Source organism: Agelaius tricolor, unplaced genomic scaffold, assembly GCF_023055355.1.
Source record: "Agelaius tricolor isolate 1412-34295 unplaced genomic scaffold, bAgeTri1.0.p SCAF_110, whole genome shotgun sequence".
NCBI lineage: Eukaryota > Metazoa > Chordata > Aves > Passeriformes > Icteridae > Agelaius > Agelaius tricolor.
The window spans coordinates 115,946-140,355 of record NW_027269370.1 but is presented as its reverse complement, the minus strand read 5'-3'; the positions used below and the strand labels follow the sequence as shown (position 1 = coordinate 140,355).

Here is a 24,410-nt window from a genome sequence, read left to right as displayed (position 1 = left end):
TGGGACCTATGGGGCCTATAGGGGATGTTTGGGGTGGGTCTATAGGGGATTTGTGGGAGGTTTGGGTTCTATAGGGGACTTTGGGGGGGTCTGGGGGGGTTATGGGTTCTATAGGGGACATTGGGGGTGGTTATGGGGTCTATAGGGGACATTGGGGGGGGTTATGGGATCTATAGGGGGACATTGGGGCTCTATAAGGGGGGGTTAAAGGGATTTGGGGGGTCCTATATGGGACGTTTGGGGGGGGGTTATGGGGTCTATAGGGGAAATTGGGGCCCTATAGGGGATATAGGGTCTATAGGGGGGGTTTGGGGTGGGGTTATGGGGTCTATAGGGGACGTGGGGGGTTCTAAAGGGGGGTTGGGGTGGTTCAGGGGTCCTATAGGGGACATTGGGGCCCTATAGGGGCTCTATGGGGGGGGTTTGGGGCCCTATAGGGGACATTGGGATTCTATAGGGGACCCTGGGGCCCTATAGGGGCTCTGTAGGTGCCGCCCAGCCCCTCCCTGGGATCTGGGGGATTCCATAGGGGATTCCCAGGGATCTATAGGTGACCCATAGGGATCCATTGAGGGTTCCATAGGGGATTTATGGGGAATCCATAGGGGATCTATAGGGGATCCCACAGGTCCCCATAGTGATTCCATAGGGATCCCATCGATGATCTATAGGGGATCTATAAGGGATCCATAGAGGCTCCCATAGCTGATCCATAGGGGATCCAAAGGCGGATCTGTAGGGGATCCATAGGGGCTCCCATAGGGGATCTATAAGGGATCTATAGGGGATCCATAACTGACCCATAGGGGCCCCCATATCTGATCCATAGGGGATCCATAACTGACCCATAGGGGCCCCCATATCTGATCCATAGGGGCTCCATAGGTGACCCATAGGGGATCTATAGGGGATCTATAGGGAATCCATAGGTGACCCATAGGGACCCCCATATCTGACCCATAGGGGATCCATAGGTGATCTATAGGGGCTCCATAACTGACCCATAGGGGCCCCCATATCTGACCCATAGGGGATCCATAGGGGCTCCATAGGTGACCCATAGGGGATCCATAGGGGCCCCCATATCTGGCCCAGAGGGAATCTATAGGGGCCCCCTTATCTGACCCATAGGGGCTCCATAGGGGATCTGTAGGGGCCCCCATATCTGACCCATAGGGGATCCATAGGTGACCCATAGGGGATCTATAGGGGATCCATAAGGGCCCCCATATCTGACCCATAGGGGATCTATAGGTGACCCATAGGGGCCCCCATATCTGACCCATAGGGGCTCCATAGGTGATCTATAGGGGATCCATAACTGACCCATAGGGGCCCCCATATCTGACCCATAGGTGACCCATAGAGGCCCCCATAGGTGACCTATAGGGGATCCATAGGGGCTCCCATGGGGTATCCATAGGGGTCCCCATATCTGACCCATAGGGGACCCATAGGGGATCCATAGGGAATCCATAGGTGACCCATAGGGGACCCATAGGGGATCCATAGGTGACCCATAGGGGCCCCCATATCTGACCCATAGGTGACCCATAGGGGATCTATAGGTGACCCATAGGGGATCCATAGGGAATCCATAGGGGCTCCCCAGGCCCTGTCCCCCAGCGGGGGGCGCTGTCCCCGTGCGCTGCCCCCGGGGCCGAGGCCACAGCAAGGCCGGGGTCACCTACGGCCGGGGCCGTATGGATCCCATAGGGGACCCTGTTCCTATAGGGGACCCTGCAGGGGATCCGCCACGGCCCCGGCACACGCCGGCCCCTACACACCCCATAGATCCTATAGGGGATCCTATAGGGGATCCTATAGGGGATCTGCCATGGTCATGGCACACGCCGGCCCCTACACACCCTATAGATCCTATAGAGGATCCTATAGGGGATCTGCCATGGTCCCAGCACACGCCAGCCCCTACACACCCCATAGATCCTATAGGGGATCTGCCATGGTCCCGGCACACGCCGGCCCCTACACACCCTATAGATCCTATAGGGGATCCCAAATCTCGTCCCTATGGAAATTCCCCTACAGAGGATCCCAAATTTCCCTATAAAGAAACCCAATTCCCCTATGGAAAATCCCCTATGGAAAATCCCAAATTTCCCTATAGAAAACCCCAAATTTCCCTATGGAAAATCCCAAATTCCCTATGGAAAAAAACCCCAGACCCCCTATGGAAAATCCCCTATGGAAAATCCCAAACTTCCCTATAGAAAACCCCAAATTTCCCTATGGAAAATCCCTTATAGAAAACCTAAATTTCCCTATAGAAAACCCCAAATCCCCTATAGAAAATCCCCTATGGAAAATCCTAAATTTCCCTATAGAAAACCCCAAATCCCCTGTGGAAATTCCCAGATTCCCCTATAGAAAACCCCAAATTTCCCTATGGAAAATCCCCTATAGAAAACCCCAAATCTCCTATAGAAAACCCCTGTAGAAACCCCTATAGAAAACCCCAAATCCCCTATGGAAATTTCCCTATAGAAAACCCCAAATTCCCCTATAGAAAATCCCAAATTTTCCCCATGGAAAACCCCAAATCCCCTACAGAAAATCCCCTATAGAAAACCCCAAATTCCCCTATAGAAAACCCTAAATTCCCCTATAGAAAACCCCAAATTCCCCTATAGAAAACCCCAAATTTCCCTATGGAAAATCCCCTATAGAAAACCCCAAATTTCCTTATAGAAAACCCCAAATTTTCCCCATGGAAAACCCCAAATCCCCTACAGAAAATCCCCTATAGAAAACCCCAAATTCCCCTATAGAAAACCCCAAATTCCCCTATAGAAAACCCCAAATTTCCCTATGGAAAATCCCCTATAGAAAACCCCAAATTTCCCTATAGAAAACCCCAAATTCCCCTATAGAAAATCCCTTATAAAAAACCCAAAATCCCCTATAGAAAACCCCTATGGAAAACCCCAAATTCCCCTATGGAAAATCCCAAATTTCCCTATAGAGGATCCCAAATCCCTTATGGGAAAAAACCCCAGATCCCCTATGGAAAATCCCAAATTTCCCTATGGAAAATCCCTTATAGAAAACCCCATATTTCCCTATAGAAAACCCCAAATTTCCCTGTGGAAAATCCCAAATCCCCCTATGGAAAAAACCCCCAGATCCCCTATGGAAAATCCCAAATTTCCCTATAGAAAACCCCAAATCCCCTATAGAAAACCCCTATGGAAAATCCCAAATTCCCCTATGGAAAATCCCAAATTTTTCCTATGGAAAACCCCAAATTCCCTATAGAAATTCCCCTATAGAAAACCCCAAATTTCCCTATAGAAAACCCCAAATTCCCCTATAGAAAACCCCAAATCCCCTATAGAAATTCCCCTATAGAATTCCCCTATAGAAAACCCCAAACGCCTCCAGAGGAAGCTCCGGATCCGGGCCCAGGTAAGGGGGAAAATTCGGGGATTTTGAGGGAAAATTTTGGGGGAAAATTTGGGATTTTTTGGGAATTTTTGTGGGGAATTTTTGGGAATTTCTTGGGGGTTTTTTGGGAAATTTCTTGGGGTTTTTGGGGGAAATTTTTGGGAATTTCTTGGGTTTTTTTGGGGAACATTTTAGGAATTTTTTGGGAATTTTTGGGAATTTCTTGGAGTTTTTGAGGGGAATTTTTGGGATTTTCTTGGGGTTTTTGGGGGGAACTTTTTGGGGAATTTCTTGGGGTTTTTTGAGGGAATTTTTGGGGGGAATTTTTGGGAATTTCTTGGGGGTTTTTGGGGAATTTTTTGGGGGGAATTTTTGGGTTTTTTTGGGGGGAATTTTTGGGAATTTCTTGGGGTTTTTTTGGGGATTTCTTGGGGTTTTTTTGGGAATTTTTGGGAATTTATTGAGTTTTTTGGGGGGAATTTTTGGGAATTTTGAGGGAATTTTTGGGAAATTTTGGGGTTTTTTTTTTGGAATTTCTTGGGGTTTTTGGGGAATTTCTTGGGGTTTTTTGAGGGAATTTTTGGGGGTTTTTTGGGGGGAAGTTTTGGGAATTTCTTGGGGTTTTTTGGAGAATTTTTGGGAATTTCTTGGGTGTTTTGGGGGGAATTTTTGGGAATTTTTTGGGGTTTTGGGGGGAATTTTTGGGAATTTCTTGGGGTTTTTTTGGGAATTTTTGGGGGAATTTTTGGTAATTTCTTGGGGTTTTTTGGGGGGATTTTTGGGAATTTCTTGGGGTTTTTTGGAGAATTTTTGGGGAATTTTTGGGATTTTGGGGGATTTTTTTGGGGGGGGAATTGTGGGGAATTTTTGGGAATTTCTTGGGGGTTTTTTTGGGATTTTTTTGGGGTTTTTTGGGGGGTTTTTTGGGGGAATTTCTTGGGGTTTTTTTGGGAATTTCTTGGGGTTTTTTTGGGAATTTTTTGGGGGGAATTTTTGGGAATTTCCTGGGGTTTTTTATGGATTTTTTTTGGGTTTTTTCGGGGGGAATTTTTGGGAATTGCTTGGGGTTTTTTGGGATTTTTTTGGGATTTTTTGGGGAATTTCTTGGGGGTTTTTTGGGGAATTTTTGGGAATTTCTTGGGGGTTTTGGGGGGAATTTTTGGGATTTTTTTGGGGAATTTTTGGGAATTTCTTGAGTTTTTTGGGGGGGATTTTTGGGAATTGGGGTTTTTTGGGATTTTTTTTGTGATTTTTTTGGGAATTTCTTGGGGTTTTGGGGGGGAATTTTTGAGGGAATTTTTGGGAATTTCTTGGGGTTTTTGGGGGGAATTTTGGGAATTTCTTGGGGTTTTTGGGGGGGAAATTTGGGGATTTTTTGTGATTTTTTGGGGGAATTTCTTGGGGTTTTGGGGGGAATTTTTGGGAATTTCTTGGGATTTTTTTTTATTTCTTGGGGTTCTTTGGGGAATTTTTTGGAATTTTTTGGGGGGAATTTTTGGGAGTTTCTTGGGATTTTTTTGGGGAACATTTTAGGAATTTTTGGGGTTTATTTTGAGGGGATTTTTGGGGAATTTTGGGCAATTTTCTTGTGACTTCTGGGGGATATTTTGGGAATTTTTTGGGGGAAATTTTGGGGAATATTCGGGGATTTTTGGGGGGAATTTTTTCAGATTTCTTTGGTAGTTTTGGGGGGAATTTTTAGGGAAATTTTTTTCATTTTTGGGAAAATTTTAGGGAATTTTTGGGGGAATTTTAAGGAAATTTGGGGATATTTTTAGGCCTTTTTTGGGGATTTTTTTGTAGTTTTTTGGGGGAAATTTTTGGGATTTGGGGTGGGATTTTTAAGGAATATTTGGGATTTTTTGGGGCAAATTTCTTGGGATTTTTGGGGTGAATTTGGGGGAATTTTGGGGATTTTTTGGGCATTTTTGGACCCTCCCCCAAAGGCGTGGGGGTCTCTTGTGGCCCCTCCACGTAAGAGAAGGAGGCAGAAAATTGGGGCAAAATTCCCCAAATTTGGGAAATTCCTGGAATTCCCATGGGAACAACCCTGGGAATGGAGCCCAACACAGAATTGGGGCAAAAATGAGAATTTTGGGGATAAAATTTGGGATTTTGGGGATGAAATTTGGGATTTTTGGGGGAATTTTGGGGATAAAATTTGGGATTTTGGGGATGAAATTTGGGGTTTTTGGGGAATTTTTGGGGTGAAATTTAAGAATTTTGGGGATTAAATTTGGGGATTAAATTTGGGAATTTTGGGGTGAAATTTTGAGATTTTGGGATGAATTTTGGGGATAAAATTTGGGGTTTTTGGGATAAAATTTAAGATTTTGGGGAAATTTTTGGGGTGAAATTTAAGAATTTTGGGGATTAAATTTCAGAATTTTGGGGATTAAATTTGGGATTAAATTTAGAGAATTTTGGGGTGAAATTTTGAGATTTTGGGATGAATTTTGGGGATAAAATTTGGGGGTTTTGGGATAAAATTTAAGATTTTGGGGAAATTTTTGGGGTGAAATTTAAGAATTTTGGGGATTAAATTTCGGAATTTTGGGGATTAAATTTGGGATTAAATTTAGGAATTTTGGGGTGAAATTTTGGGATTTTGGGGTTAAATTTGGGATTTTTTGGGGGTGAAATGTTGGGATTTTTGGATAATAAATTTGGGATTTTTTGGGATAAATTTCTGGAATTTTGGGACATTTTGGGATCTCTCCCTCCCCCTTGCAGGTCGAGGCCACCGAGGGACAAAACCTGGAGCAAAAATTGGAATTTTGGGGCTTTTTTAGGGAATATTTGGGAATTTTTTTTTTATTTTTTGGTCTTTTTTTTAGAGATTTTTTTGTGGATTTAAATTTTTTTTTTCCAATTTTTTTGAACCTTTTTGGGGCTTTTTTTCTCTTTTTTTTTTTCTCCTTTTTTTTCTCTTTTTTCCCCCTTTTTTTTGCTTTCCCCAGATTTTTTTTCCTCTTTTGGTAACAATTTCCCATCTTTAAATAAAAATCCTTTGTTTCCCTGCATTCCTTTCAATAAACCTTAATAAAAATTCAAAGTTTAATTTATTTAAATGAATTCTTTCCCCCCAAAATTCCCCCTTTCCACCCCCAAAAATTCTCAATTTTCCCCCCAAAATTCCAGGGTTTTTCCCAAAAAATTCTCAATTTCCCCCCCCAAAATTTGCTCTTTTTCCCCTTAAAAATTCCCTTTTCTCCCCCAAAAAAATCCCGATTTTTACCCCCAAAAAATCCCTTTTTTTTCCCCCAAAATTCCTTATTTTTCCCCTAAAAATTCCCATTTTTTTCTCTCCATAATTCCCGGTTTTTTCCCCTAAAAATTCCCTTTTCTCCCTCCCAAAAAATCCCATTTTTTATAAAAAAGTCCCATTTTTTCCCCCCAAAACTTCCCAATTTCTCCCCAAAATTCCCAAGTTTTCCCTCCATAATTCCCGTGATTTCCCCCATAAAAATCCCGCTTTTCCCCAAAAAAATTCAAATTTTTCCCCCCCAAAAATCCCTTTTTTCCCCCAAAAAAATCCCTTTTTTGCCCCAAAACTCCCAAACCCCCCCCCAAAAAAATTCCCTTTTATTTCCCTCCATAATTCCCGTGATTTCCCCCATAAAATTCCCGGGTTTTCCCCAAAAAATTCCCAATTTTTTTCCCCATCCAATGACGCAAAATCCGTGACTCAAAATTCGGGAATTTCCCCGACCCCGCGCACAGCGGGCGTGGCCTCCCCACAAACCCCGCCCCCTCGCGCTCTCCGCCAATCAAATCTCACTGTGGGCGTGGCCTCCACCCCCTGTTATAACCCAGAGGCCGCGGGTTCGAATCCCGGCATTTCCTTTTTCACGATGTCGATGGTGGCGGCGGTCGCGGCCACCGCGCGGTGTCCGGGGCGGGTTTGGGGACATCTCGAGGGTGTCCCCAAAGGGGTGGCACCGTCCCCACCTCGTCACTTCACCTTCGAACCCCTCCCGCCGCCCCCCGGCCCTTCCAGGCCTCGGCGGCGCCATCGCCGCGTTCTTTATCCGCCCGCTGTGAGTATGGGAAGGATTTTTTGGGGGTTTTTTTGGGGGGTTTTTAGCCTAAATTTGGAGGTTTTGGGGTGGTTTGGGTTGTCCTAGATCCCTTATATCCCCTATAGATGTCAGAAGTCGCTTATAGCCTTGCCTAAACCCCCCTGGACTCACCTAAATTTGCCCCCAAACTTGTAAAAGTCACCCCAATTTGCCCAAACTTTCCCCAAATTCGCCCTAAACTTCTAAAACTTGCCCCAAACTCGCCCCAATCCCCCTCAAAATGGCCCAGAACCCCCTCAAATCTGACCTAAACCTGCCTAAACTTCCCCAAATTCGCCCTAAATCCTCCCAAATTCACCTTAAACTCCTCCAAATTCCCCCTAAACCCCCCCAAACTCGTCCTTAACTCCTCCAAGTTCCCCCAGAACTGCTCCAAACTCGTCCTAAACTTCCCCAAATTTGCCCTAAATCCCTCAAACTCGTCCTAAATCTCCCCAAACTCGTCCTAAACTTCCCCAAATTCATCCTAAACTCCCCCAAATCAGCCTTAAACTCCTCCCAATTCCTTTTGAATTGCCCCAAACTCGTCCTAAACCCCCCCAAACGCCCTCAAATCCCCCCGAACTCCCCATCCCTAAGCCCCCTATACCCCCTAGATCCCCCCAAACCCCCTAAATCCCCTACAGATCCCCCCCAAACCCCTCCCAAATCCCAAATTCCCGGAATTCCCCGGCCGGAACCCAAAATTGGCCTCATTTCTCGGAGGGGTGGGGGAGGCTGAGTCACTTCCACCCTGTCCGCTCTGACTCAGCCTTTCCTGGCACCCTCGGGGAAAGATTTGGGCCCCTCCCTGCTCCAGGCTGGGATTTATTTGCCCAAAAAGGAAGAATTTTTTATTCCAGAGTGGGAATTATTTGCCCCAAAATTTGAATTATTTGCCCCAGGGGGGGTTAATTCCTCCAAACCCCTTTGGGAAGCTAAGCAGGGTCCACCAGGGTCACCCCTTGGATGGGTTCCCCCACCTGACTAAAGGATTATTTCCCCCAAAAAGGGACTTTTTTCCCCAAAATAGATTTATTTCCCCCCCAAAAAGGGAATTTTATACCAATATGGTAATTATTTTCTCCCAAATGGGATTTAATTGCCCCGAAATTAGAATTAATTGCCCCAGGGGGAGTTAATTCCTCCAAACCCTTTGGGAAGCTAAGCAGGGTCTGCCAGGGTCGCCCCTTGGATGGGTTCCCCAACTGACTAGGGGAATATTTACCCCAATAGGGACTTTTTTCCCAAAAAATGGATTTATTTGCTCCTAAAAAGGGAATTTTATCCCAAAATGGTATTTATTTGCCCCAAAATGGGATTTATTTGCCCCAAAATGAGAATTATTTACCCCAAGTGAGATTAATTCCCCCAAACCCTTTGTGAAGCTAAGCAGGGTCTGCCAGGGTCACCCCTTGGATGGGTTCCCCAACACGACTACAGGATTATTTACTCTAAAAAGGGATTTTTTTCCCCCAAAATCCCCTGATTGGTATTATTTACCCAAAAAGAGGGAATTTTTATCCCAGAATTGAAATTATTTACCCCAGAGTGGGAATTATTTGCCCCTAATTTTGAATTATTTACTCCAGGGGGTGTTAATTCCCCCAAACTCTTTGGGGAGCTAAGCAGGGTCTGCCTGGGTCACCCCTTGGATGGGTTCCCCAACCGGACTAAAGGATTATTTCCCCCAAAAAGGGACTTTTTTCCCCAAAAATGAACTTCTTTGCTGTCAAAACAAGTGGAATTTTATCCAAAAATCTGAATTATTTACCCCAAAATGGAATTTATTTGCCCCAAAACTGGAATTATTTACCCCAAGGTGCATTAATTCCCCCAACCCCTTTGTGAAGCTAAGCAGGGTCTGCCTGGGTCACCCCTTGGATGGGTTCCCCAACCTGACTAAAGGATTATTTCCCCCAAAAAGGGACTTTTTTCCCCAAAAATGAACTTCTTTGCTGTCAAAACAAATGGAATTTTATCCAAAAATCTGAATTATTTACCCCAAGATGGAATTTTTTTGCCCCAAAACTGGAATTATTTACCCCAAGGTGCATGAATTCCCCCAACCCCTTTGTGAAGCTAAGCAGGGTCCGCCCAGGTCACCCCTTGGATGGGTTCCCCCACTCCACCCTTCCCCATCTCTAATCCCACCTCCCTCACTTTTCCCACCGCAAAAAATTCCCCAAAATTCTGGGAATTTCCAGAAACTTCCCCCATCCCGAAGATCCCTGACCCTAAATCTTCAATTTTTTCCCCCTTTCCAGGTGCGTCGCCCCCTCCCCTCGGAAGAACCCAGCGCCGCCAAGCGGCTCCTGCTGCTCCTCCTGGCCGTGGTGGGCACCCAAATCTACAACGCGCCCGGCGACCTCCCCGACGTCACCTCGGGGGGGACAAGGACACCCTTGGGGACACCCCCAGTTCCAGAGGGTCCCCAGATTCCAGCCGGGAACGCCAACGGGACGGCGGTGGTGGCACCCATGGGTGGCTCCTGTCCCTCGTTGTGGGTGTCACCGCCTTTGTCGCCGCCTTTGTCACCGCCTTTGTCGCCCCCTGGTGGCTCCAGGACGCACTGAGGGACCCTCCCCGAAACTGGGGGCGGTGCCCAGGACTGCCACGCCCTCCTGGATTAATTAACGAGGTCGTTAATTAAGGCGGAAGAGCTCCAGGGGTTGGAAGAAACCGAAGGAACCCAATGGGTGTTGGACGATCCCAGTTTGGAACTGGGAGGACCGGAAAGGGGCGGAGTCATGGATTGAGGGGGGTTTTGCCATTCCCTAATTAATTAACCCCCTAATTAATGAGCAGCTCATTAATTAGCTCCCAATGAAGGCGGGAACAAACCCCACGTTGGAATTTTGAGGTTGCCCAATCCCAGTTTGGAACTGGGAGGACCGGAAAGGGGCGTGGTCAGGATGGCCTCGTTAACGAGGTTTTAATTAACGAGGTCACCTCTACCTCAGCTTCAGCGCCTGTGGCTGCTGGATTTATTAATTATTATTAATTATTTCTATGTTATTTATTTATTTATTATTTATTTGTCCTTATTTATTGGCTACTATTTATTTGCTCTTATTTATTAATTATTTATTGATTAATTACCTCTGGATTATTTCTTGTGATTCCATTTGGGGGGGGTATTTAATATTCTAATTAATTAAAATATTTGAATTCATTAGCAGGGGTTGTGTCTTTATTGGAATTTCTCGTGGTCAGAAATGATGGAAAAATCCAAATTTTTCACCATTTTATCCTTAAATTTTTATATAAAAGAATGAGAAAAATCCAAATTTTTTGGCATTTTCAGCCCACGTCGGATTTTTATTGACCCGACACAGAAAATACAAAGTCACAAAAGTAACAAAAAAACCAAAAAAATTCAAATTTTCATTACAAAATAAGAAAAAAAAAAGTCTAAAAAAAAGCTCGAGTTCGCTCCCATTTTTTGGGAAAAACCCAAAAAATCCAAAGGAAAATCCAATTTTTCCTTCCAAACCCACATTTGGTTGAATTCATGAACCAAATTTGGGATTTTTTTCCCAAATTCTGATTTCTTTCCCCAAATTTTTAAGGTTTTCCCCAATTTTTAAAAATTTTTCTCGCCAATTTTTGAGTTACTTTCTTAGAATTTTGAGGTTTTTCCCAACTTTTGACATTTTCCCCAATTTTTTCCCCAATATTTTGATTTTTTTTCCCCCAATTTTTTGGGTGTTTTTTCCCCCAATATTTTGGGATTTTTCCCCAATTTTTTAACGTTTTCCCCAATTTTTGGGGTTTTTTCCCCCAAATTTAGGAACGGGAGGGTTGGGAAAATCCCCCAGTGTTGGGTTGGCCAACCCCAGTTGGGCACTGGGAGCGCTGGGGATGCTGGGAATTCCCCCTCCAGTCATTAATTAGCCAATTAATCATCCCTAATTAATTAGAGATCGTTAATTAGCCATGGGAATTCAATGGGACCAAGCCAAGGTTGGGTCTTGGGTTGGCCAATCCCAGTTGGGCACTGGGAGCACTGGGAATGATGGGAACCAACCAGAACCATGGAATGATGGGAATTCCCAATATTCCCACTTAATTAATGAATGAAATCATCCCTAATTAATTAGAGATCATTAATTACCCATTGAAATTGAATGGGAATGAGTTGGGACCAAACCCGGGGTGGATCCTTGATCCCAGTTGGGCACTGGGAGCACTGGGAATGATGGGAACCATGGAATGATGGGAATTCCCCATTTCCCACCTAATTAATGATTGAAATCACCTCTAATTAATTAGAGATCGTTAATTAGCCATGGGAATTCAATGGCACCAAGCCAATGTTGGGTCTTGTGTTGGCCAATCCCAGTTGGGCACTGGGAGCACTGGGAATGATGGGAACCAACCAGAACCGTGGAATGATGGGAATTCCCCATTTCCCACCTAATTAATGATTGAAATCACCTCTAATTAATCAGAGATCGTTAATTGGTCACTGAATTTGAATGGGAATTCAATGGGCCCAAGCCAAGGTTGGGTCCTGCCTTGGCCAATCCCAGTTGGGCACTGGGAGCCCTGGGAATGATGGGAACCATGGAATGATGGGAACTCCCCATTTCCCACCTAATTAATGATTGAAATCATCCCTAATTAATTAGAGATCGTTAATTAGCCATGGGAATTCAATGGCACCAACTCAAACTTGGGTCCTGCCTTGGCCAATCCCAATTGGGCACTGGGAGCACTGGGAATGATGGGAACCCACCAGAACCATGGAATGATGGGAATTCCCCATTTCCCACCTAATTAATGATTGAAATCACCTCTAATTAATTAGAGATCATTAATTAGCCATGGGAATTCAATGGCACCAACTCAAACTTGGGTCCTGCCTTGGCCAATCCCAGTTGGGCACTGGGAGCCCTGGGACCCCCCCAGCCCCGTGAGCCTCCCCCATCTCCCCCCCCACCCCCATCCCTCCTTTAATCCCCGCCCCCTCATTAACGCCCTCCCTTTAATTACCCACCGGAAACCCCGGGAACGCCCGGCCCGGCAACGCCAGCGCCCAGGGCAGCTCCAGCGGCGCCGGCACGGCCGAGGAGCCCGGGAACGCCGGGAAGGAGGAGGAGGAAGAAGACGAAAAGGATGATGAAGACGAGAAGGACGAGGATGAGGATGATGATGAGGAAGAGGCGGCGGCGGCGGCTTTGCCGTGGGTGCGGCGGTGCCGGTTGAGGTGCGAGCTGCGGCTGAAGCGCTTCCCGCACTCGCCACACTCGTAGGGTTTCTCGCCGGTGTGGACGCGCCGGTGGATGGTGAGCTCGGAGCGCTGGATGAAGCTCTTGCCGCACTCGGAGCACTGGAAGGGTTTCTCGCCCAGATGGGTTCTCTGGTGGGTCAGGAGGTTGGAGGAGACGCTGAAGCATTTCCCGCACTCGCGGCACTCGTAGGGTTTCTCGCCCGTGTGCATGCGCCGGTGGATGGTGAGGTCGGATTTTTGGATGAAGCCCTTGGCGCAATCCTGGCACTTGTAGGGTTTCTCGCCGGTGTGGATGCGCCGGTGCTTCACCAACGCCGAGCGCTGCCCGAAGCTTTTCCCGCATTCCTGGCACTTGTACGGCTTTTCCACCACCGCCGCTGCCGGCGCTGACGCCGATTCCGGCTGCCGGCCGCAATCCTGGCACAACCCCCGGCTTTTCCCGCAGTCCAAACATTTCGGCGACGCCGAACCTCCACCACCACCACCACCGGCACCACCACCATGAGACCGCTGGTGCTTCAACAACGCCGCGCCCTGCCCGAAACACCGCCCGCACTGCCCGCACTGGAAGAGCCTCCCGTGCCGGTGCGCCGCCAAAAACCCGGCCAGGTGCTCGGGGCAGCGGTAGGAGGCGCGTTCGGCCGCGTGGATCTTGCGGTGCCGGTCCAGGTGCGAGCTGACGCTGAAGCTCTTGCCGCACTCGCCGCAGCCGTACGGCCGCTCGCCGGTGTGCATGCGCTGGTGCCGCTCCAGGTCGGAGCGCTGGATGAAGCCTTTGCCGCAGTCGCCGCAGGCGAACGGGCGCTCGCCGGTGTGGATGCGCCGGTGCTGGGTCAGGTTGGAGCCGCGGCTGAAGCTCTTGCCGCAGTCGCCGCAGCGGTGCGGCCGCTCCCCGCCGTGCGTCTTGCGGTGCTTGGCCAAGGCCGAGCGTTGGGCGAAGCTCTTCCCGCAGTCCTGGCACCGAAACGCCTCCGTCGCCGTCACCGCCGTCGCCTCCTCCTCGGTTTTGGCTTTGCCGCGCGGCTGCTGGGGCGGGCCGGGCCCCCCGGCGTGGACGCGGCGGTGCCGGTCCAGGTGGGAGCTGACGCTGAAGCGCTTCCCGCAGTCGCCGCAGCCGTACGGCCGCTCCCCGGTGTGCACGCGCCGGTGCCGCGCCAGGTCCGAGCGCTGGATGAAGCCCTTGCCGCAGTCGCCGCAGCGGTGCGGCCGCTCCCCGGTGTGGATGCGCCGGTGCTGCGCCAGGTTGGAGCCGCGGCTGAAGCCTTTGCCGCAGTCGGCGCAGCGGTGAGGCCGCTCCGCCCGGTGCCGGCAGCGCCGCCGCCCCGCCCGGGGCTCGCCCGCGGTTCCGCCGCATTCCGGGCAGGGCCCGGCGCCGTTCGGCGCCGCCGGTGCCGGTTCGGGAGGCTCTGGGGCGGCCGCGGTGGCGTCGGCGTCGTCGGGGCCTGCGCGGGGACGGGAGGGGATTAAAACCAAACCCAAACTCTTCCGTTGGGTTGGGTTGGGCGTTGGCAGCCATTGAGCGTTAAAGAAGAGCCAAAAATTCCTCACCGTGGAATTCCGGGATTTTTTGGGTGGGTGTCGACCGCGGTTGGTGAAATTTTTATTTTTGGGGGGATTTTTTTGGGGCAAAAAAAAAGAGGATTGGGGCAATAGAAATTGGGTATTTTTGGGAAATGCGCGTTTTCGGGGGAAATCCAGGTTTTTCCTGAAATTTTTTGGGAAAAGCCATTTTTTGGTGGACCTTCACATCAAAACCACGTTTTTTGGGGGGAAAATTTTGGAAAAACCCCTTTTTTATTGGGAAAACCCAATTTTTATTGGGAAAACATCTTTTATAATGGGATTTTTTTGGGAAAAACCCGATTTTTTGGGAATTTCTTGGGAAAAAACAGGGAGTTTTTAATTTTTTGGAAAAACCCTTTTTTATTTTTGAAAATCCCCCTTTTTTGGAAATTTTTAGGAAGACCTGTTCCTATCTGAAATTTTTTTGTGAAAACCCTTTTTTTTGGGAAAAAATCCATTTTTTTGGGAAAAACCCCTTTTTTGGGGGGATTTTTTGGAAAAATCCATTTTTTTGGGAAAAACCCCCCTTTTTTTGGCAATTTCTTGGTAAAAGCCCAATTTTTTTTGGGAAAACCCCATTTTCTTGGCTATATTTTTTGGGAAATACCTGGGTTTTTTTTCTAGGGAACTTTTGGGGATTTTTTTTGGAGAAAACCCCATTTTTGGGGGGGAAAAACCAGGGTTTTTTGGGGGTTTTTTTTGAGATTTTTTTTTTGAGAAACACCCATTTATTTTTTAATATTTTGGAGAAAAAAATCCTTTTTTTTTTTGAATTTTTTTTTGTAGAAACTCCTTTTTTTCTGGGGAAATTTCTGGCTAAAATTCCATTTTTTTGGGGAATTTTTTTGGGGTTTTTTTTGAGATTTTTTTTTTGAGAAACACCCAATGTTTTTTTAATATTTCGGGAAAAAAATACCGGGTTTTTTTTTTGAATTTTTTTTGGTAGAAACTCTTTTTTTTCTGGGGAACTTTTGGGGATTTTTTTTGGAGAAAAAACCCATTTTTGGGGGGAATTTTGGGGGGAAAAAAACGTGGTTTTTGTGGGAAAAAAATCCTTTTTTTTTAAATTTTTTTTGGTAGGAACTCTTTTTTTTCTGGGGAACTTTTGGGGATTATTTTTGGAGAAAAACCCATTTTTGGGGGGAATTTTTGGGGGAAAAAAACATGGTTTTTGTGGGAAAAAAATCCTTTTTTTTCAATTTTTTTTTGGTAAAAACTCTTTTTTTTCTGGGGAACTTTTGGGGATTTTTTTTGGAGAAAAACCCATTTTTGGGGGGGAATTTTGAGGGGAAAAAAACGTGGTTTTTGTGGGGAAAAAATCCTTTTTTTTTTGAATTTTTTTTTGGTAGAAACTCTTTTTTTTCTGGGGAACTTTTGGGGATTATTTTTGGAGAAAAACCCATTTTTGGGGGGGAATTTTTTGGGGGGAAAAAAACGTGGGTTTTGTGGGAAAAAAATCCTTTTTTTTTGAATTTTTTTTTGGTAGAAACTCTTTTTTTTCTGGGGAACTTTTGGGGATTTTTTTTGGAGAAAAACCCATTTTTGGGGGGGAATTTTTGGGGGAAAAAAACGTGGTTTTTGTGGGAAAAAAATCCTTTTTTTTTTAAATTTTTTTTTTGGTAGAAACTCTTTTTTTTCTGGGGAACTTTTGGGGATTATTTTTGGAGAAAAAACCCATTTTTGGGGGGGAATTTTTTGGGGAAAAAAACGTGGTTTTTGTGGGAAAAAAATCCTTTTTTAAAAATTTTTTTTTGTAGAAACTCCTTTTTTTCTGGGGAAATTTCTGGCTAAAATTCCATTTTTTTGGGGGATTTTTTGGGGGAAAAAAATCCTTTTTTTTTTAAATTTTTTTGGGGAAAACCCAATTTTTTTTTTTTAATTTATTTTTGGGGTGAAACGTCCCCAAATCCTCACCGTGGTCCTTGGCCGGCCGGCGGCGGTTGCGGCGTTTCCCGGCCAGGCCCTGCTCCCGCACCAGCTCCCGCAGCATTTTCTCCACCCGGCTCCTCCCGGCCGTCTGCAGGATCAGCCCCAGCTGCCGCCGCAGCTCCGGCCCCGCCCCTTCCGGCCCCGCCCCTTCCAGCCCCGCCCCTTCCGGTCCCGCCCCTCCCCGAGCCGGAGGGGGCGGAGCCGGGGGCGGGGAGGGGCGGGGCTGCTCCCCCTCGGATTCGGCGGCTGCGGAGGGAGAGAAAATGGGGGAAAAAAGGGGAAAAAAGGGGAAAAAATGGGGAAAAAAGTTGAGATTTGGAGGTGATTGTGGGAAATGATGAAGATTTTTTTGGGGGGATTCCTGAAAATCCCAAAGGTTTTGGGCAAATTAAAGGAAAAATTCTGGAAAATCCAAAGGTTTTGGGCAAATTTGAGGAAAAATTCCTGAAAATCCCAAAGATTGCGGGCAAATTAAAGGAAAATTCCTGAAAATCCCAAAGATTTTTGGGAGGAAATTCCTGAAACTTCCAAGGATTTTGGGGGGAATTCCTGAAAATCCCAAAGATTTTGGGCAAATTTGAGGAAAATTCCTGAAAATCCCAAAGGTTTTGGGCAAATTTGAGGAAAATTCTGGAAAATCCCAAAGATTTTGGGCAAATTAAAGGAAAATTCCTGAAAATCACAAAGGTTTTGCGGGAATTCCTGAAAATTCAAAGATTTTGGGCAAATTAAAGGAAAATTCCTGAAAATCCCAAAGATTTTGGGCAAATTAAAGGAAAATTCCGGAAAATCCCAAAGATTTTCGTCGCATTTAAGGGAAGTTCCTGGAAATTGCAAAGATTTCAAATTTGATGGGAATTCAAGAAAAATTCCAAAGATTTTGGTCGAATTCAAAGAAAATTCCTGAAAATCCCAAAGATTTTTGGGGGGAAATTCCTGAAAATTCCAAGGATTTTGGGGGGAAATTCCTGAAAATCCCAAAGATTTTGGGCAAATTAAAGGAAAATTCCTGAAAACCCCAAAAACTTCATGTGAATCAAAGGAAAATTTCGGAAAATTCCTGGAAAATTCCAAGGATTTCGGTCAATTTTGGGAGGAATCCAAGAAAATCCCTGAAATAAATTTTGGGGGGGGCAATTCCAGAAAATTTTGGGCAAATTTCGGACGGAATTCATGAAAGTTCCAAAGGTTTTGAGTCGGTTAAATTGGGTTGGCCAATGGGAAGAGCCCAAACCCATTCATGGCTGGATCGACCAATCAGAGCATCCAAACCCATTCATGGCTGGATCGACCAATCAGAGCCTCCAAACCCATTCATGGTTGGATCGACCAATCAGAGCATCCAAACCCATTCATGGCTGGATCGACCAATCAGAGCCTCCAAACCCATTCATGGTTGGATCGACCAATCAGAGCATCCAAACCCATTCATGGCTGGATCGACCAATCAGAGCCTCCAAACCCTCTCTTGATTGGGTTGACCAACCAAGGTCTTGGTTGGGTTGGCCAATGGAAGAGCCCAAACCCATTCATGGTCGTGTTGGCCAATTGGAAGAGCCCAACCATGCCCTAGGTTGGGTTGGCCAATGGGAAGAGTCCAACCACGCTCTTGATTGGCTTGGCCGACCAAAGTCTTGGTTGCGTTGGCCAATAGGAAGAGCCCAAACCCATTCATGGCTGGATCGACCAATCAGAGCCTCCAAACCCATTCGTGGCTGGATCGACCAATCAGAGCCTCCAAACCCTCTCTTGATTGGGTTGACCGACCAAAGTCTTGGTTGGGTTGGCCAATGGAAGAGCCCAAACCCATTCATGGTCGCGTTGGCCAATTGGAAGAGCCCAACCACATTCATGGTTGGATCGACCAATCAGAGCATCCAAAACCTCTCTTGATTGGCTTGGCCGACCAAAGTCTTGGTTGCGTTGACCAATTGGAAGAGTCCAACCCATTCATGGCTGGATCGACCAATCAGAGCCTCCAAACCCATTCATGGCTGGATTGACCAATCAGAGCATCCAAACCCTCTCTTGATTGGCTTGACCAACCAAGGTCTTGGTTGGGTTGGCCAACTGGAAGAGCCCAAACCCATTCATGGTCGTGTTGGCCAATTGGAAGAGCCCAAACCCTCTTTGGGTCGCGTTGGCCAACTGGAAGAGCCCAACCATGCCCTAGGTTGGGTTGGCCAATGGGAAGAGCCCAACCACGCTCTTGATTGGCTTGGCCGACCAAAGTCTTGGTTGGGTCGGCCAATGGAAGAGTCCAAACCCATTCATGGCTGGATCGACCAATCAGAGCCTCCAAACCCTCTCTGGGTCGCGTTGGCCAATGGGAAGAGCCCACCCCTCGTTGGCCACGCCCCCTGGACTCACCGGCGCCGAGGCCGCGTCTCCGGTGCGATTCGGCGAAGGCGGTGATCCGCGGCCAACTGATGGCGATCTCCTCGGCTTTTGGGGGGAAAAACGGGAATTTTGGGCAATTTGGGGAATTTTCAGAGTTTGTTTTCCCGTCCCGGCTCCGTTTTGGGGTGAAATCCCCAAATTTTGGACAAATTTTGGGCAAATTTTGGTGTTTTTTTTTTTAGGGGAAAAATCGTTGCAGGGGAAACTGAGGCAGCCGAGTTCCAGCGGGAATTTCGGGCGTTCCTAAAAATTTAAAATTTTAGGATTTTGCCTCAAGAATTCCCTCAAAAAAAATCCCAAAATTCTGTCAAATTTGTGCCTTTGGGAGCTCTGAAATATTCCCAAAAAATTCCCAAAATTTTGCCCCAGGGGCTCCCAAAAAAATTCCCAAAAATTCCCAATTTTGTTGCTTAGGGAATTCCCAAAATTCCCACCCCCAAAAATATTTTTAAATAATTTAAAATATCAACACCATTTAAAAATTAAAATTAATATCATTATAATTAAAATATTAAATGATATTTAAATTATTTAAATGCTTCAAATATCAAAATGAAAATATTCAAATGAAATTTAAAATATTTACATTTTTAAATATTGAAATTAAAATGATTAAAAATAATTCCCCCAAAAATCCCAAAATTCCCTCCCAAAAAAAATCCCAAAATTTCCCCCCCAAAAATTCCCTTTTCCCCCCAAAATTCGCCACTGGGAACACCCCAAAAATTCCCAAAAAAATCCCAAAAAATTCCCAAAATTCCCAAATTTTTGGGATGCTCTTACCCAAGGAAATGACGTTCTCGTAATTCTCCTGCATCTTCACCCCAAAATCCCAAATCCGAGCCTGAAATGTCCCAAAAATCCCAAAAATCCCGGTCAGGATCCCAAAAATTTTGGGGTTTTTTGGAGGGAATTTTGGGATTATTTGGGAGGAAATTTTGGGGTGGATTTGGGGGAAATTTTGGGAGAATTTTGGGGGGTTTTGAGGGAATTTTGGTCAAAATGTTGGGAAAAATTTGGGGGAATTTTGGGAAAAAATTGGGGGAATTTTGGGGGGATTTTGGGGTGGATTTGGGGGAATTTTGGGAAAAATTTGGGGGAATTTTGGGGGAATTTTGGGGGAATTTTAGGGGAAATTTTGGGACAATTTTGGGATTTTTCAAGCAGAATTTTCAGACCATTTTGGGGAAATATTGGGGGGCATTTTGGGGTGGATTTGGGGGAATTTTGGGGGAATTTTAGGGACGATTTAGGGGGAAATTTTGGGATAATTTGGGGATAATTTTGGGGGAATTTTCAGGTGGATTTGGGGGCATTTTGGGCAAATTTCAGGAGGAATTTTGGGATAATTTTGGGATTATTTGGGGGTGGATCTGAGGGGGATTTTGGGATCGATTCGGGGGTGATTTTGGGATTATTTTGGGGGGAAATTTTGAGAGGATTTTGGGGTGGTTTTGGGGGATTTTGGGGTGGATTTGGGATTTGGATTTGGGATTTTTAGGGGCAATTTTGTGATAATTCTGGGATCATTTTGGGGGGAATTTTGGGGTGATTTAGGGGGAATTTTGGGATAATTTTAGGATCATTTTTGGGGGGAATTTTGGGATAATTTTAGGATAATTTTTGGGGGGATTTTTGGGGTGATTTCGGGATGAATTGGGGGGGAATTTTGGGGTGATTTAGGGGGAATTTTGGGGTGATTTTAGGATCATTTTTGGGGGGAATTTTGGGATGATTTAGGGGGAATTTTGGGATAATTTTAGGATCATTTTTGGGGGGATTTTTGGGGTGATTTCAGGATGATTTGGGCGGAATTTTGGGGTGATTTAGGGGGAATTTTGGGATACTTTTAGGATAATTTTTGGGGGGATTTTTGGGGTGATTTCAGGATGATTTGGGCGGAATTTTGGGGTGGATTTAGGGGGAATTCGGGGGTAATTTTGGGATAATTTCAGGAAAACGTGGGGGGAATTTGGTACCTGCTGGGGGAGGGGGGATCAGCGTGGGGTCCCTCCGGGTTTTGGGGTCTCCCTGCGCTGGTCCCGATCCTAAAACCGATCCCAAAACTGATCCCGACCCGGTTCTAATCCCAATCCTAAAACTGATCCCAAAACTGATCCCAATCCTAAAACCGATCCCAAAACTGATCCCGATCCTAAAACCGATCCCAAAACTGGTCCCGACCCGGTTCTAATCCCGATCCTAAAACCGATCCCAAAACTGATCCCGACCCAGTTCTAATCCTGATCCTAAAACTGATCCCGACCTGGTTCTAATCCTGATCCTAAAACCGATCCCAAAACTGATCCTGACCTGGTTCTAACCCTGATCCCAAAACTGATCTTGACCCAATTCTAATCCCAATCCCAAAACTGATCCCAAAATCGATCCCGATCCTAAAACCAATCCCAAAACTGATCCCAACCCGGTTCTAATCCCGATCCTAAAACCGATCCCAAAACTGATCCCAATCTTAAAACCGATCCTAAAACTGATCCTGACCCTAAAACCGATCCCAAAACTGATCCCGATCCTAAAACCGATCCCAAAACTTATCCCGACCCGGTTCTAATCCTGATCCTAAAACTGATCCCGACCCAGTTCTAATCCCAATCCTAAAACTGATCCCAAAACCGATCCCAAAACTGATCCCAATCCTAAAACTGATCCTAAAACTGATCCCGACCCGGTTCTAATCCCGATCCCAAAACTGATCCCGACCTGGTTCTAATCCCGATCCCAATCCCAAACCGGACCTGATCCCCACCTGACCCCGGTCCTGATCCTGACCCCGTTCCTGATCCTGATCCCAAAATTGATCCCGATCCCGGTCCTGCTCCCCCAGTCCCAATCCTGACCTGGTTCGAGTCCTGATCCCGATCCCAAACTGGACCCGATCCCAACTCGATCTCAACCCGATCCCAACTCGATCCCAACCCGATCCCAACTCGATCCTGCTCCCATTCCAGCTTCTGGTCCTGACCCGGTTCAAATCCTGATCCTGATCCTGGTCCCGCTCCTGACCCGGTCCCGGTCCCGGTCCTGACCCGATCCCAATCCCAACCCAGTCCCTGTCCTGGTCCTGATCCCAATCCCAATCCCAATTCCAACCCGATCCAGTCCCGGTCCTGTTCCTGATCCTGACCTGATCCCAGTCGAGCTCCCGACCCCGTTCTAGTCCTGATCCCGACCCAATCCCGACCCTGACCGGGTTCTAATCCCGATCCCGTTCCCGATCCCGACCCGGTTCTAGTCCCGATCCAATCCTGATCCCGTTCCCGATCCCGACCCAATCCCGGTCCCGCTCCGATCCTGCTCCCAGTCTCGGTCCCGACCCGGTCCCGATCCCGTTCGAATCCCACTCCGATTCCAGTCCCAATCCCACTCCCAGTCCCGATCCCCTTCCCGATCCCAGCCCGGTTCTAGTCCCGATCCGGACCCGTTCCCGCTCCCAGTCCCGATCCCGTTCCCGTTCCCAGCCCGGTTCTAAATCCCGGTCCCGACCCCCTCCCGATCCCGCTTTGGACCCGCTTCGAATCCCGCTCCGATCCCGTTCCCGCTCCCGTTCCCGGTCCCGTTCCCGATCCCGGTCCCGACCCGGTCCCGCTCCCGATCCCGACCTGGTCCCGCTCCCGTTCCCGCTCCGTTCCCGACCCGGTTCCAATCCCGCTCCGGACCCGTTCCCGCTCCCGATCCCGACCCGGTCCCGATCCCGATCCCGACCTGGTCCCGCTCCCGCTCCCGCTCCCGTTCCCGACCCGGTTCCGCTCCCGTTCCCGCTCCCGCTCCGGACCCGTTCCCGCTCCCGCTCCGGACCCGTTCCCGCTCCGTTCCCGCTCCCAGTCCCGGTCCCGGTCCCGCTGGAGGCGGCTCCCGGCGTGACCCGGATACAGAGGAGCCGCCGCCTCCTCCCCCTTCCCTCCTCCTCCTCCTCCTCCTCCTCTTCCTCCTCCCTCTTCCCTCCTCCTCCTCCTCCTCTTCCTCCCCCTTCCCTCCTCTTCCTCCTCCCCTTTCCCTCCTCCTTCTCCTCCTCCTCTTCCTCCTCCCTCTCCCCCTCCCGCTCTTCCTCCTCCCCTTTCCCTCCTCCTCCTCTTCCTCCTCCTTCTCCCCTTTCCCTCCTCCTCCTCCTCCTCTTCTTCCTCCCCTTTCCCTCCTCCTCCTCCTCTTCCTCCTCCTCCTTCCCTCCTCCTCCTCCTCCTCTTCCTCCTCCTTCTCCCCTTTCCCTCCTCCTCTTCTTCCTCCTCCTCTTCCTCTCCCCCTCCCCTCCTCTTCTTCCTCCCCTTTCCCTCCCCCTTCCCTCCTCCTCCTCCTCTTCCTCCTCCCCTCCCCCCCTTTCTTCCTCTCCCTCTTCTTCCTCCCTTATTTCTCCTCCTCTTCCTCCTCTTCCTCCCCTTTCCCTCCTCCTCCTCCTTCTCTCCCTCCTCCTCCTCTTCTTCCTCCTCCTCTTCCTCCTTCTCCTCTTCCTCTCCCCCCCTCCTCTTCCTCCTCCCTCTCCCCCTCCCGCTCTTCCTCCTCCTCCTCCTCTTCCTCCTCCTCTCCCCCCTTTCTTCCTCTCCCTCTTCTTCCTCCCTTATTTCTCCTCCTCCTCTTCCTCCCCTTTCCCTCCTCTTCCTCCTCCTCTCCCCCCCTTTCTTCCTCTCCCTCTTCTTCCTCCCTTATTTCTCTTCCTCTTCTTCCTCCTCCTCTCCCTCTCCCCCTCCTCTTCTTCCTCCCCTTCCCCTCCTCCTCCTCCTCCTCCCCCACCCTTTCTTCTCCTCCTCCCTCTCCCCCCCTTTTCCTCCTCTCCCTCTTCTTCCTCCCCCTCCTCCTCTTCCTCCTCCAAACACTTCCCCCAAGGACTCGCCCAGAAAATTCCCAAACACCCAAAGAATTCCCAAGGATTTGCACCCAAAATTCCCAAAAATGGGCCCCAAAATTCCCCGAATTCCCAAGGATTTGCACCCAAAAATTCCCAAACATGGGCCCCCAAAATTCCCTGAATTCCCAAGGATTTGCACCCAAAAATTCCCAAATAATTCCCAAAGATGGGCCCCCAAAATTCCCCGAATTCCCAAGGATTTGCACCCCAAAAATTCCCAAATAATTCCCAAAGATGGGCCCCAAAATTCCCTGAATTCCCAAGGGTTTCCCCCTCCAAAAAAATCCCGAGGGATCCCCCCAAAAAATTCCAAAAATACCCCCAAAATTTCCCAAAGATTTGCCCCAAAATTTCCTCGATTTCCCAAATAATTCCCAAAGATTTGCCCCAAAAAAATCCCAAGGGATTCCCAAAAAATGCCCCAAAAATCCCAAATAATTCCCAAAGATGTGCCCCAAAATTTCCCAAGGATTTGCCCCAGAAAATGCCCAAAAAATGCCCAAAAAATGCCACAAAATTCCCCAAATATCCAAAGAATGCCCAAAGTTTTGCCCCCCAAAATTCCCAAGGGATTCCCAAAAAATGCCCAAAAAATCCCAAATAATTCCCCAAGATTTGTCCCAAATAAAATCCCAAGGGATTCCCAAAAAATGCCAAAAAATCCCCAAAAAATCCCAAATAATTCCCAAAGATTTGCACCCAAAATTCCCAAAAAATGCCCAAAAAATCCCAAATAATTCCCCAAGATTTGTCCCAAAAAAATCCCAAGGGATTCCCAAAAAATGCCAAAAAATCCCCAAAAAATCCCAAAGAATTCCCAAAGATTTGCACCCAAAATTCCCAAAAAATGCCCAAAAAATGCCCAAAAAATCACAAATAATTCCCAAATAATTCCCCAAGATTTGTCCCAAAATTCCCCAAAAAAACCCAAATAATTCCCAAAGTTTTGCACCCAAAA

The 24,410-nt window shown here is 47.4% G+C and overlaps 1 protein-coding gene and 2 long non-coding RNA genes across 30 annotated transcripts; 1 reads left to right on the top strand and 2 right to left on the bottom strand.

Annotated features, from left to right (window-relative positions):
- Positions 1-698: 698 nt before the first annotated feature.
- On the bottom strand, positions 699-2,449 carry LOC139586263 (uncharacterized). Of its 3 annotated transcripts, none has more exons than XR_011677608.1 (3): positions 2,351-2,449; positions 846-2,317; positions 699-767 (listed from the first exon to the last, which is right to left on the bottom strand). It is a non-coding gene; the product is annotated as an uncharacterized lncRNA (long non-coding RNA). The 3 variants fall into 3 exon arrangements; XR_011677607.1 differs by having other exon boundaries at positions 715-778; XR_011677606.1 differs by lacking the exon at positions 699-767 and having other exon boundaries at positions 829-1,383; positions 1,496-2,317.
- LOC139586262 (uncharacterized) lies at positions 1,092-6,470 on the top strand. Of its 5 annotated transcripts, none has more exons than XR_011677601.1 (3): positions 1,092-1,187; positions 1,222-3,426; positions 6,139-6,470. It is a non-coding gene; the product is annotated as an uncharacterized lncRNA (long non-coding RNA). The 5 variants fall into 5 exon arrangements; XR_011677604.1 differs by having other exon boundaries at positions 1,132-1,254; positions 1,300-3,426; XR_011677605.1 differs by having other exon boundaries at positions 1,144-1,254; positions 1,311-3,426.
- A 3,397-nt stretch (positions 6,471-9,867) lies between these two features.
- LOC139586257 (zinc finger protein ZFP2-like) lies at positions 9,868-22,518 on the bottom strand. Of its 22 annotated transcripts, none has more exons than XM_071419519.1 (8): positions 20,943-21,344; positions 20,716-20,907; positions 20,574-20,668; positions 19,378-19,438; positions 18,565-18,639; positions 16,180-16,440; positions 12,469-14,144; positions 9,868-10,090 (listed from the first exon to the last, which is right to left on the bottom strand). In XM_071419519.1, the coding sequence occupies exons 4-8, from the start codon at positions 19,409-19,411 to the stop codon at positions 10,001-10,003; spliced, it is 2,136 nt and encodes a 711-aa protein (XP_071275620.1). In that variant the 5' UTR covers positions 19,412-19,438; positions 20,574-20,668; positions 20,716-20,907; positions 20,943-21,344; the 3' UTR covers positions 9,868-10,000. The 22 variants fall into 22 exon arrangements, with proteins under 22 accessions (XP_071275620.1, XP_071275626.1, XP_071275628.1 ...); XM_071419525.1 differs by lacking the exon at positions 20,716-20,907 and having other exon boundaries at positions 20,574-20,633; positions 21,029-21,062; positions 21,093-21,344; XM_071419527.1 differs by lacking the exons at positions 20,716-20,907; positions 20,943-21,344 and adding an exon at positions 22,411-22,486 and having other exon boundaries at positions 20,574-20,642.
- Between the last annotated feature and the right edge of the window lie 1,892 nt (positions 22,519-24,410).